General features: G+C 41.5%; 2 protein-coding genes across 3 annotated transcripts; both read right to left on the reverse strand.

The window, feature by feature from the left end:
* Positions 1 to 914: 914 nt before the first annotated feature.
* ndc1 (NDC1 transmembrane nucleoporin) lies at positions 915 to 11,550 on the reverse strand. Of its 2 annotated transcripts, XM_083659548.1 has the most exons (18): positions 11,425 to 11,550; positions 11,017 to 11,137; positions 10,818 to 10,919; positions 10,015 to 10,189; positions 9,631 to 9,757; positions 9,038 to 9,146; positions 8,582 to 8,633; positions 8,306 to 8,438; positions 7,061 to 7,153; positions 6,876 to 6,957; positions 6,562 to 6,726; positions 5,953 to 6,213; positions 5,145 to 5,257; positions 4,939 to 4,989; positions 3,809 to 3,872; positions 3,614 to 3,714; positions 1,971 to 2,131; positions 915 to 1,874 (listed from the first exon to the last, which is right to left on the reverse strand). In XM_083659548.1, exons 1-18 carry the CDS (start codon positions 11,461 to 11,463, stop codon positions 1,811 to 1,813), a joined length of 2,013 nt encoding a protein of 670 aa, XP_083515674.1. In that variant the 5' UTR covers positions 11,464 to 11,550; the 3' UTR covers positions 915 to 1,810. The 2 variants fall into 2 exon arrangements, with proteins under 2 accessions (XP_083515674.1, XP_083515675.1); XM_083659549.1 differs by lacking the exon at positions 4,939 to 4,989.
* Positions 11,551 to 12,021: 471 nt separating this feature from the next.
* On the reverse strand, positions 12,022 to 12,765 carry LOC310796846 (uncharacterized protein; the record flags this gene model as incomplete). Its single annotated transcript, XM_083659075.1, has 1 exon — positions 12,022 to 12,765. The coding sequence occupies one exon, from the start codon at positions 12,763 to 12,765 to the stop codon at positions 12,022 to 12,024; it is 744 nt and encodes a 247-aa protein (XP_083515201.1).
* Between the last annotated feature and the right edge of the window lie 850 nt (positions 12,766 to 13,615).

Raw genomic sequence — 13,615 nt, forward strand, 5'->3', positions numbered from 1 at the left:
TGGAAATCCAGCACAATTGTACTTTACAAAATACTAAAAACTTCAGAGGCAAATGACTTAAATATGATCAAACATTCTCATACCATGTATATTATTTCATGCCAACATGAAGGTTCTTAAACATAACTCATGCTCAGATGACAATGTTTTTTAAGAGCCAAATGTGCAACATTTTCATGAGGTATTGGAAGTAATCTGTCAAGTAATAAAATTTCTAACATACTGCAGATTCTTAATTTACAGAATTCAAAGTAGATATAAATGTATTCAAAAGGCAGACAGTCTTTGTTATGGCTATTGAAATTAATTAATACACAGGACAAGATGTTACTATCCCTTGTGACATTGTCCTCCAGATCCATGATGAACAATCCTGAGATCTCATTTATCAAAATGTGTCTCGAATCCCTACTAAAACTATGACTAAATTGTCCAGTGACTTTCTACTACGCGATCCATTCTGTGATTCACAATGTAGTGTCATCTTCCAAAGGTATTCCACACAAAAGTAGTGATGTATTAAAAAAAAAAAGTTATAAAGTAAACAAGACAACTTAGGCCAAACAATTTAAGTCGATTCTGACCTTTGCTTAAGCACATTTTGGTAGACAAGTGCCAACATCTGCTGCAGACAATTACCCCGTTATCAAACACAGCTCAACTGGAAGATTCTGCCCCAATCCAACCATAAATGGTCAATGCAAATGACCACATGATGCATATAAATGAGCCCGATTATCAATTGAACAAGGAAATTGTGTGCAGTCACTAGATAGGTTAATCGTTCTTTTAGTTCATCCTTAGTAGGCAACCTAAGCAGAGTTGTTTAAATAAGACCCCTGGACTGTTCTCTCACTAGTGTAACAATGAAATCTGACACATGCATCTTTACAAAATAGTTTTATTCACCTAGTCTCTGGGTGGCCACTCAAACTCAATGCATGTTGGCCGTGACATTCAAAACCGATTCCCCATACTTGTACCACTCACACCAAATCTTTGACATGAACGACAGCCATATAAACATCTGGCTGTTTTACCACACAAATGAAAACACAGATAACCTGTACAAACATAAGAACGTCTCATCTGTAAATTTGATTAAAGTGAATGTTCAGCTTGGGGTTATAATAGTGAAGCCCAAGCCGATGCAGAGCTGTAAACGAGTTAAGTCCTCTGGACTTGTTTTTGGAACAAAACAGGATGGATGAAAACACTCTCTCAAAGATCATGCTCTGAAAATTGTGACCTTGTGGAGATCTCTTCTCATAACGCAAAAAAATGATTTTCTGCTGGTCTCGATACCATCTCTCTTACTCATCAAGCTCGATGCAGAATACTTTTTAAATCCCAAAGAATGCATTCAAGAAAACAGCATAGCAAGTATGAAACCAAGAGCATGTGTGTACAATTTTAAAAAGGCAATGCAAATAGCCCTTTTACATCTCATCTCAATGAGCAAAAGTCAAATATGATCAGCTTGATACAATGTGCTGGTGATACCAATTAGACCTCTTTTGGAATGGGTACAGAAAAGTCCAGTAGGCTAGTTCACATCTCCCAAATGCAGGAGATGACAGTTTACAGTTTCTATGCAGTGCATGTTTGGGAATTCTTGCTCCCCATGCATGTGGTAGATGTTATGTAGCCTATCAGACACAATGTCCCGTGACATAGTGCCGACATAAATATTAAAAGAGGCACCGTCATGGACTTTCACTTATCGCCACACTTGAAATCAAATGGACACACACACTGCAATCACGCTGATGACAATCTGAAGGCACAAAAGCCACGGTGCAGGCGTGTGTTACTCCTTGTACTCCAGAAAGTGCTGCAATCTCTTTCGGTGCTCTGCAGACATCTGAACAGCACTGAGGAGACACAATATTTTAGAAATAGTGTGCTGGACATCACAAATATGTATTGCTTCTTATGTGGAAAAACTACATGATGGCAGGCAGCCTTACTTTAAGTGTTCGCCGAAGGTGGTTGTTATCCTGTAGATGCCGCTCTTGAGTGTGGCCCTGAGAGCGAAGCGCAGCGTTTTGTAACTGGAGTCTCCCATGCTGCTGGTGGACCTGACAGGCTTGCTGGAGGCATGAGGCAGCTTGAAATGACGATCTACTGCCTGAAGACGAGGAGCACATAGTTACTGTCAATGTGCAGATCATTCACTTGCACCGACATGTATGCAAGCTCCTGTTTCTTGTTTAACAGTATGCACTAGGGCTGCAACTGTCGATTATTTTCTAGATTAATTTATTAGTTTAGTCATTTGTTCTATAAAATGTCAGAAAATGGTGAAAAATATCATTCACCGTTTCCAAAAGCCAAGATGATGCCCTGAAATGTCTTGTTTTGTCCACAACCCAAAGATATTCAGTTTACTGTCAGAGGAGTTAAGAAACCAGAAAATATTCACATTTAAGAAGCTGGAATCTGAGAATTGATTTTTCCCCCCTTAAAAAATGAAATAATCATACTCAAATCGATTATCAAAATAGTTGGCGATTAATTGATAGTTGACAACTAATTGGTTATCGATTAATTGTTGCAACTCTAGTATGTACTGTACAAGTCTGCACCAATGCTACCAAGACACATTCCTGTACCCTTATTGTACTTCAAACTTGCATATAACACAAAAATCATCTCTCCCATAGGAAACTTCAGTTTTTAGTAGCTCGGGAGAAGCACCTCTATAAGAGCCGGGCTCTCGTTCATTTTGTGCGTTATGCTTTTTGCAATGAACACTGCTTAGGGGAATTACGGTATGTGTTGTTTAGGCAGCGCAGAGCCCTGAGATCCGTGCCTAAGGGAAATCTAGTGTGCGCTCACACATGGGGCAGAACAGCTGAAGTCACAAGCATCAACCAACCGTAGGCTGCGCTGCACATCCACATACGTCAACGCATGAATTAAATATTTTGTACATCGATTTTAGTTACAACACTGCAACTGTGACTATCACCATCGTTGTATTTACTTAACTACTCCAGTCATGACTGGAGTAAATAAAACTACGGTGCCCCCTGACCTCTCCACCGGAGCACCGAGAAAACACTAGTGAACAATTTTCCATTTTCAAATTAACTTTTGCACAGTTACAGATACATTAGTGCCTCTCACCTGATTGACCAACTTGAAATTGCTACAGCAAAGAAAAATGCTTCCCAGAAACAGATTTGTTTTGAGTTTATATTTTTCCAAGCTTATAGGGCAATTAAGTGTTGTTTTTTATTAAAACCATATTAAAGTCATCACCCTGCCTTGCCTTTGACATGTATTCTACCATCTTGGCAAGCTCAATGTTCTGCAAAATCTGTTCACAAGGAATAGTATATAAGTTCAATCTTTTTACAAATTAGTATGCTATGCTATTTCACATTCTCAGTAGAATACAACACATATGATACTGAAATTTGATCGTAGTCCGATGTTTGAAACTGTTCCCATTTCCCTCGCCAAACAGCATCAGCAGTTGCTGTTGGTAGACATTTGGATAGCACTGGCACCAATGCAGTGTACAATTCACCTGGTCCATTTCCTAAGGTCTTCAGTTTCAAGTGCCCCAGGTATCGTCCACAAGCACTAAGTCATGACCGCTTACCTCTTGTAAGAACAGCATGCTACTGAGAATAGTGGGCAGTGCAGTCTGTACCACGCCATACTGGTCTTCAGAGAAAGACGCTTTCACAAGGTAAGACAGCCCTAGATAGAGGAGATACAAGAAAATAATTTGCATGTGGCATCAACAGGTAGGACTCTTATCAAATGAAAATGATGAACCACCAACTCTTCTTACCTTCTAGTGCCCAGATGTGAGACTGGCTGTCTGCGAAAAGGGCTTGACTGGAGGCTTCCGGAAGCTGCAAGGGAGACGATGTTCATCTTATTGAATAGAATCAGTGTAATCTATGGTTCATAAGGAGGCAAACTGGTTAGCTGGTAGCAGTTATCTACTGAATAGAGGGATGCAGATTTTGGTGTTATTAGATGGACAGACAACAGCTTTGGTGAGTTTACACTACAACATGCACTATAGTACACTTAGGGAGGAAGATCCCCACAAAAGCTACAGAAAGCAAAGTCCAATCTAAACGAATTTCTACCAAGAGGAAATCTGATAACAGAAAACAGTACTACCGGTACTTTTGCTAGGGATGGGACAATATGCTTATCTCATGATATGATACACAGTGTGGGGTTCACGATTCAATATAACCACAATACATGTAATCAATCAAATTTAAATGACTGAAGTATGATGGAGAGCTTGTGAAATTGTGACGGACAAGGCATCTCAGTTGTGGCCACATCGGAGGGCGGATATTTCACTCGGCAGCTTGGCCCATGACACCGAAACAAGGCACCTAAACCTGCATTGCAATTAGATGCAATTCGGTGCCAGTGGTTAGTGGTACCGGGTTTCGGTACCCAACCCTACTTTTGCCAGGGAGTGTTTACCCCTATTGGTACCGGATTTGTCAAGATTTGATTACCCTGAACACCTTTGGTGTTATAGTAGTCAAGTTACTGTCAAGATACATGACTCCTTGATTTGGGCTTTTAAAGTAATTAGTAGGGCTAAATTTATCAGCTGGATAGGTGGAAAAACAACTGACCTAACCACAACTGAAATATTTATGCCTGCACAATTTAGGTCCAAAACGAGGGTTAACTTAACAAGCCCAGATCCTGTGCAGAAGCGTGGCGCTCCCTCTAGAGGCCATCTGACAAAGCGCATCACCTCACTAAGCGTTCCTGAGTGACTGCATGCCTGACCTGGCTCGTGATGGGAAACATCTGTGATGCCAGCAAGGTTGTTACATTTGTTAAAACCGAGTGAAAATCGTGCCAGGTGACAGCATGCAGTGAGCCACTCAGTGTTCACCAGCCTAAGAGAGACAGCATGCACGAGCCACACAACCTTACCTTGTTACACAAATACATTATCAGCACCCGCTTTGCCAAGAAATGTTTAACCTGAATGGGACAATTAAGCGTAGAAACACAACATTTTACATTGTTTTGCTTGTGAGACTAGGTTGTCACATAATGAACACATACGTACTACAATGTCTTCTATGAGTAGTCTAGTATCTATATTGTGATTGTGGGTTGTTGCAAGGACAAAGTACCTGTTCCTTTCTGTTCTGGAGGAACTGGGCCAGCAGGCTGGGCTTGGAGGCTGCTGGTGTGGGACTGGGTACTGAGGCGGGGGACAGCAGGAGACTGCCGTTTGCCTGTGAATCTGCACCAATAGAGATACTGCGTCACAAATGGGAACCATCCAGTAAGCTTGATACTGACACACCAATGATCATTTATATTAACCAATAGACAGGATCTGATGCAACTATCCCTTGCACCATGGAGAGCTGTCTGTGGTCCTGTTGACTGCATTGCAATATCAGTTCCATATGGCAAGGGACGTAGCATCATCACTGATCCAGTTCGCTGGTTGTGTTTACATGCTCGGAGTTTGCTAGCTAAACATAGCATCTGGTCAACTTACCATGAGATTGCTGATTTTGATTTTGATAACTGAGCTGGCACTTCAAGATCCTAACTCATTGTGACCTATGACTGGTCTCTGCATCCAATTGTTCATTCATTCGTCTGTTTCAGACACTGCTAATCAGATTTGGACAATTACTTGGAGGAATGACGCATCTCACCGTTATGTTCTGGCATTCTCAAAATTACGAAAAAGAAGTCACGACAACAAACAAATACCAAGTGAAATGTTTGCCACTGACTGCATCACAATGTGTACAACCAGCCAAAAGGAATATGTTCAGCCAATAGCTTTCAATGTGTCCAATGACTCTTCCCAAGATGGTGCACACTGCAGGCAGTAGTTGCTGTGAGACTTCTGACAACCCTAAGGTTAGAGCCTACAGTTCCAGTTATGTTCCCTTACAACCTTCACTAGTTCCCTCTCACCTGTGGAGGTGGACCAGAGTTTCGGGCCCCTCCTCATGATGTGTGGGCTCTGCACCGTCCCGTGCCACGGCGAGCCTTGCTCCACTGGGCCGGTGAGACGGCGCAGGGCCGGGGAGGAGTAGGGGCTGTCCAGGTCAGGGGTGAATGGCGCCGTCAGTGGGCTTAGCGGGCCGCCAACAGACAAGTGGCGGAAGACTGAAGCGGGGGTTCTGAGGAGACCAGAGGGCCTGGGGGTCATCACATCTTGTGTACCTGAGGTCGCTTTTAAGATTAAAAAGGAGGAGGAGGGGGGGGGGGGGGGGGGTTACTTACAGCTGAGGGGTCTTAAAACAATTACAAACACGTTTATTTCTTTTTTTAGCCATATTTTCCAAACCTTATAGTGGTAACTGGACAAGACTACTAGTTACTAGGCTCTATCACACTCTGATTATTATTCACAACAACAGATACTGGAATAGGTGAAATTATATAAAAATGATAGAACTACCGTACATCAAATATTCATATGCATCATAGCTGAAAGCATTTTAGAACATTTCAAAGCATGGTAACATGTTTGGACACTGATCCAAAAGTCTTGGCTAATATCAACCACTAGCAATGTACCTGAGCTCTCAGATGAGGTCGACGTCTTGTCACTCCCAGTAGACTGGGATTTGACCCTGCCATTGGTTGCTACAGTGTCATGGTGGGCTATAAGTCTCTGGGTCAGATCAGACAGCAGAGACAGACACTCCATACTGATGGCGTTCCAATTATGTGGGTGGCCACCTGGGAAAGACAGAGAAATATTAATCTCACCTACGGGAATGAACATAACCAATGGCTTTTACTTTTGTGAGACAGATTTATTTTGCACAGGAAAAACAGGAAGAAGAACTGGCATGTAAGCATCGGATTTTCTGAAAACAATAACAGACCTGGCTGACTGAGACTGAAGACCTCAAGGCGCCGTGCTGGGGAATGCTCCGATAGCAGAGCCAAGTCCTGCAGTGCTAAAAACTAAAATTGGGATAAGGGCATGTCACAATAATATCTGTTGATCAGCAAGCACACAAAAAAGTGGCAATTTGAGAGAATTATTGTCTCTTTGTGTTTTATTTACCTTCAATATTATTGGCTGCTTGCCAGTGAGAACTTTGGGAAGACACTGGTGAGACTCCTCTGTAAAAGATGATTGCACAGGAAAACTGTACACCTACAGATAAGAGGCCATCTATTAGGCAAGGTATCACAAATACAATTTCACCTGATCACTTGTGTTTTTTTTGATTGATTGAGTTCTTTATTGATAATGAACAAACAGTGTATACATACAGTATATACATGCACAGGCCCACCATTATCAAAAGGATAAAAAAACGCAATAAAGCTAACAGCTTGTTTCCATTGCGGTCCTTAAGATGACTGTGATAAAAAGTGCACTGTTGTGTGTATGCCTGAGTGTGTGTAAGTGTATAACAGTATGAGTGCATTAAGCACTTGTCGGAGTCTGCGGGTAACGCGTGGGTGTGCCTGCCACGCAGGGGGAAGGATAATATGGGGAAGTGTGTGTGTGTGTGGGGGAACCCAAATGACCACTCCCATAAACTTTTGTTAACCACAGACCTTATTTTATGCATTTAAGTGAAGTCCCCATTCTAAAACCCCATTGACTTTTCCCCGTAAGATCCAACATGTCCGGGACTTCCGCCTACAAAAATATGTCATCCCTGCGGTACTCTATTATAGGCCACCCTTAAAATGGAACACAATTTTATTTTGCTCTGTTGCTCTATCAACCAATGGGTCCTCCTTGGGCTGAAAAAGGTTGAAGACCCCTGTTTTAGATGATCAGGAAACATTCACCATGGATGAATATGATCCAATTAATGTGTCCTTCAGACACATGCATAGGAATGACAACACTGCCACCTAGTGCCGTAAGCATTAAATGAGACAAATGGGACTTGTCTTATATTTAGGCCAATTATAACGATGATTTGGCGATCACAACTGATTCTCACAATTGGACTGAGTCCATGCTAGTTTTGGGTCGCTGTGGACAGTTGGTACAGATGATCTTATATTGTGTGAGGGTTAAGGACTTTAATCTCTTGCTTCTGAGCCTGTTATTGCAAATGTTTTCATATTACAGCTCAAATGTAGTCAAGCAAAAGTCCCCAAGTGTGTGTTGTTAACTAAAATCTGAACAGAGACCAGCAATTATCAATGAGGAAAAGGTGAGGAAAGATAAATGCCCCTCCTCCATGATTGTTTTGGTTATGTTAGTAGAGTTATTTTTCGTGTGTGCGCCTCTGAATATACAAGATGAAAATCATCTGCAATGCCAGGTAACACATAAACATACCTCAGTGACAAAGATCCTGAACAGCAGCAGAGTGGTGTACCATGTGAGAAGGAGGAAGGAGCCACTGATCCATAGGTGGTAGAGAAGGGAGAAGTCCAGCAGTCCGGCTATGGTGTCAAGAGGGTGCAGAGAGCTGCAGGGAGAGATTACATGGTGCATTCACAATACATTTACTGTACTGCTTTAAAATGACTTCAGAAGGGCAGCAGTGTGAAGCAATACCAGACTACTTAGATTTTTTTTTTTAATCATATGGAAATCAGAAGCCATACTCACGTGTTCAAATGAAGACCCAGTGTTTTACAGATCCATGTTCTTGGAACATATCCTGTTATTAATTATAATAATATATTTGTATAGGGATTTCAAAACACTATCACAAAGTGCAGAGTTGCAAAACAAAATGCATAAAAGCAACGCAAGAACATAAAAAGTTCAAGAACAATTAATAAAAAATGATGATTACAGAAAAGCAGATCAATAAAAGTGATTTTTAAGAAGATACTGATTTAGTGGGCTAAACTCCTCAGGCAGATTGTTGTCTAGGAGCCCTATGACAGCGACGGGCCCGTCACATTTTCCTTTTAATCTTGCCTTTAGCTCACAGCCATTAGGGCCACACCCCATGACCTCAGGCTGCTAATAGAGCAAGACACCCGACCTCATCAATAAGTCACTCGTGCACCGTGACAAACTATGACTAACAGCTGATTGTGAACAGAGGTCACTTACCTACAAAGAAATATAAGACAAGGTAGTTCCTGACAGAGTAAAGTGCTTGGGTGGCACTGTATTTCACCACCAAGGGTAGAGATCCCTTAAAGCGAAGGTACTTGTATTGCTGAAAAAGAGAGAAATGGCATTGAATAAAGGTCAACACCAACAATAAACTGTCACTCAAAGCTGGATATTGGTGATCTTTTTTCCAATTCCAAAGACCTGGATACTATATCAATATAAACACGAAGACTTCATTTGGTTTTGTATCTGTTGTAGAATTATTTCATTGTGCCAGAGTGAGTTGAGTGCTTTCATACCAGTACGCACATTACATTATGCTCTGCTCACCGTCAGTCACCTCACCTGACCTGACCTGACCCACATGAGAAAATGCAAATCTCCACCAGGAAATATTTCTTCAAAAACATCTTGTCTTACAAACTTTGTCTCATCTATGTCTTCTTATGTGGAGAAGCTTTGTTATTCATGACAGCAGTCAATTTAAAGGTAGACGTAGATGGAAGTAAAGCGGCTAACTCTAAACGACACTGGTATTCTCCATTTGTAAATCTTCAGCCAGGTAAGTGAGTAAATTGATAACATACCTGAACAGTGTGGAAGGACACATAATTCATGTTGTGGATCACGCCCAATAGACTGTGGCTGCAGCCAACAAAGGCTCCGGCCAGCAACAGGATGAGGTGGTATTCATTCAGGCACATCTGAGAGGAACTGCCATTGCGTTCAAAACAAATTGAGGAAATTAGACTATAGAGCTGAACAGTCACGTGACGTCTCCTGCCCCAGAAGAGTTCCCCATTCATTTTCTCCATAGACATTTCACACACAAAAAATAAAAATAAACAAATAAACAAACAAACAAATAAATAAATAGGGAACTCTCTTCCAGGGCAGGAGACGTCACGTGACTGTTCAGCTGAAGCCCTTACCACAGAAAAACAATAAAGTGCAGTTATGTAGCTGCTTACCCATCATCCTGAGTGCAGGGGTAGCCGAGAGTCTGATATCGGCCCCCAATGGTGACGGCACAACACCAAGCCACTATTACCCCCATGACACAGTGGAGCAGGGAGCTGACAAACTGACGAGGGTGGAGCAGCTGACACAGCAGGGCGATTTTTGAACATGCAATAGATGGGATCACTTAGGAGAAAACAGAAAACCAAAGTGTCACTACAAAAACGTATTAAACTCATTTTACACTGTCCCAATTACTACTTAGAGGGACACTCCACCGAAAAACTAGTCAGTGTCCCTATCACACGAGATGGAGTGCTGTTATACTGCATCAACATGGCTGTGAGTATGACAGCATTAACGAGTGTGATATCACTTTTATCAGTTAGCTATTTGTCAAGTACTCGTAATTTGAGAGAACAGATTGTGATTTTTGTTTTGAATTTGTCTCCGCCAATACAGTTCCCTCAGGATTCTGGACGGGGATGGGGGAGCCTGCGCAGTGGGCGAGCCTAGGAATTGAGCGTGTGTAGCGCGCAAGATGCCTAGTTTATTAAAAAGGTACTTAATATATATTAGAGCACATGTAAAGTGGAGTGATACATATTAAAAACATTCCAGTGCTGTTGTATATCAGCAGCAGTCATGGAATGCCTCCTGTCCAATCAAATTACTCGACCAGGCCTAACAACTGTACAAAAGGCATTGCAGCCTCCCTGAAGAGAAACTGTTACTAAACACCAACATCCTCAATGAGCCAACATTACTCAATCCACTTTAGTTGGTTTCTGTATTGTTCTCTCCCGTCACTCACCTGTATAATACTCCAGGTTTAAGAACCCAACTATCAGGACCACTCCGCACAGGAGGATGGAGGAGAATATGACACTGGCACTCGTTAAGAGCATCAGACATTCTGTAGAGAGGGCAAACAAAGCCTACAGTAAGCTTAGCTTGACACGAACATACTGTACAGAAGATATTTGAACCCTGTTTGAACTCAGTGAACTGACCTGATATCCACTGGATGGGGTGGAGCAGACTGAACCTGCTGAGGAATAGGAAAACTGCTGTGGTGGGTGGCAGCAACAAGACAGCCCAAGCGATGCTAGCCGCAGCTCTCCAGCAAATCACCTAAACAATACAGCTTGTTATATTGTTGTTGTAACATTATCCATGACCATGATGACAAGACAATCACCCACTGATGTTAATACATGCTACGTTGATTAGTTACTACTACATATATGAAGATGTATAACATCTTAAAAAGACAATAACCAACAAAGGTGAAGGGTTTTTGACATTCTGCTCAACTGACGTTGTTAGCTAGCTGTTAGCATAAATCCAGTTAACGTTAGCACGCTTGGGCATCAGAGAAAATGTTGCTTCTTCAGGGAATGTGAGGTTTGAAGACTTACCTTGCGAACAAACCAACAACTTTGCTCATCAGAAAACATGTTGTTGGGATGAATGGTGTGCCACACCGTATACAAAATATCCTCCTTGCTTCAAAACTAACTTCTGTTGCCCATATTGCGCGCCACATGCATTCAAAGGACCTCTGTAGGACCCCGATCAAACGTTGTCCATCCTACTGCCTGCTCCCTGGTCTTCACAGTCAGATCACACAGTATATGAATTTATGAAATAAGGTTTTGTTAAAACGAGCTTGAAAAAAATCTAGGTATAATTATAAATATAGATGTAAAATTATAGAGATTGGAACTAATTGGCAAAATATGTCTAGTCTACATAGCCACTGTAATCTTCTTGGTTTAACAGCTCAACCTCATAAAGCATAATAGTCAACAAAATATTTATTCACTTAAATAGTCAATTGATTTAAGCATCTGCCATCAAATTAGACTACATTTGAAAGGTAAAAAAGTATACTGTATATAGCTACGTTGTCACAGATCAAATTACATAAGGCCCCAATCAATCAAATGTTATTATAGCCAAGCCATAAAGCAGCTCCTCTATCAGTCAACAAGTCAGGCCAGTTCTGAATTCCTTTAGTTTATTGTTTCATCATGCATGAAAGATTTCCTGTCATGAGTGCCATTTCCCAAAGTTGCAAAACTGTGTTTATCCAGAAGTCCCTTCTTTTCAGTATCTCGACGAAAAGGCTTGGTCTCAAATGCATTGACCGGGAGCTTTTGGGATGCATTGATGGACATCTCAGTTTGAACTGCTTTTGAAACTGCTGGCTTCTGTCCAGGTCTCTGTTGAGAGATTGCAGGGAGAGAGAGCTGCTCCCTCTGTCCCTTCTTATCCTCCCACAACTTCAGCAAACGCCGCTGATTATTTGTCATGTCCTTAAGATTTTGTTGCAATGACTGCACTTGATCTTCTAAAAGTGTTTTAGAGGTGACTGTATTTGCCAACTCTGATGTCATGTCATCAATGGTCAAACTCAGTTTCCCGGCCTTTTCCACCAAGGATGTGCACTGAAGGTCTTTGTCATGCAGGTCTTTGATGAGGTCCTTTGTGGTTTTCCCATTGAATTTAGGATTGGACTCAAGTCCAATCTCAGCACGGAGAATCTTCACTTGTTTCCTCAGCTCCTTATTGTCCACAGTCAAGGTCTTCAGTTTCTGTTTCAGAGCCTCTGTTGAACGCATCCTCGACTCATACTGTCTAAGTTTTTCTCTGACAACATTCTCTCTGTGCATGGCATCATCTCTCTCCTTTCTGCATTTCTCCAAAAGTTTTAACGTCTCAAATTTGGACACTTTTTCAGGTTTGCCATTTGCCATGCTGCGTTCAAGTTTCCAAATCACAATATAAAAACAATAAAAATCAAAAAAGCACTATCCCATGGAAATGACAAGCATTACAACTGACAAGCTCTTAAAAAAGTCCTCCTTCAGCATACCATTGATAAATCCACTTGATAAACAAGAGCTGCTGCCTGCCTACCTGGGACTGAAGCAGGTGGCATTTCTCTAGCAGGGTTATCTGTTCGAGAGCCAGAGCCTGTGTAACTCAAAGCTGGGGCTAGAATGACCATTAATTAGGGCGCCACTATCCCATTGACACAGTTTCAAGTGACACAATTTTTTCTCTCTATTATGTTAATTAAACTAAATACTTGACCCTTTTTATCAATGGAAATTATTCAAAACCTTCACTTGACCAAGGTTGCTCATGTGGTAAGGTGCTGACATCAGGCTGCAGTGTAGTAATGGGCTATAAATAACATTTTCCACTGGAGCTGATCTCAGAAGCAAGACGACATTGTAGATTACCATAAAACTTTCCAGACAGTTTAGATTAATGTGTTGGTGAAACAGCAGCAGCAGCCAAAAGTCCACTTTTAAAGTTAGGTGATATTCTTTAGATGCTGCAATTAGTTGCATGCCTATTAGTTACAATCTCTCCCTTAAATATTTAAAGTGCCAAATTGCAGAGATGCACTGGCTTGCATTAACATGGAAGAGCTCATTATAAAGGAGTCTCCTGTCCCAGCCTGGTTCAACTACGGTTGATGTGAAGGTTGTCGTGCCAACTGCTTCAAATTTATTCAAAGGTGGGACTGGCATTCATTATTGACATTTACTGTAGCTGCTATTTCAACAACACGTTGTTGTAGGGAAATCTATAGTA

Source organism: Poromitra crassiceps (assembly GCF_964638095.1).
Source record: "Poromitra crassiceps genome assembly, chromosome: 23".
NCBI lineage: Eukaryota > Metazoa > Chordata > Actinopteri > Beryciformes > Melamphaidae > Poromitra > Poromitra crassiceps.

Excerpts from the sequence above, each read along its gene's own strand:
- ndc1 (XM_083659548.1), bottom strand. The coding sequence starts at position 11,463 with ATGTTTTCTGATGAGCAAAGTTGTTGGTTTGTTCGCAAG. Across the intron at positions 7,154-8,305 it reads TCAGGATCTTTGTCACTGAG|GTGTACAGTTTTCCTGTGCA; the intron begins GTATGTTTATGT and ends TCTTATCTGTAG. Across the intron at positions 6,727-6,875 it reads CTTCAGTCTCAGTCAGCCAG|GTGGCCACCCACATAATTGG; the intron begins GTCTGTTATTGT and ends TGTCTTTCCCAG.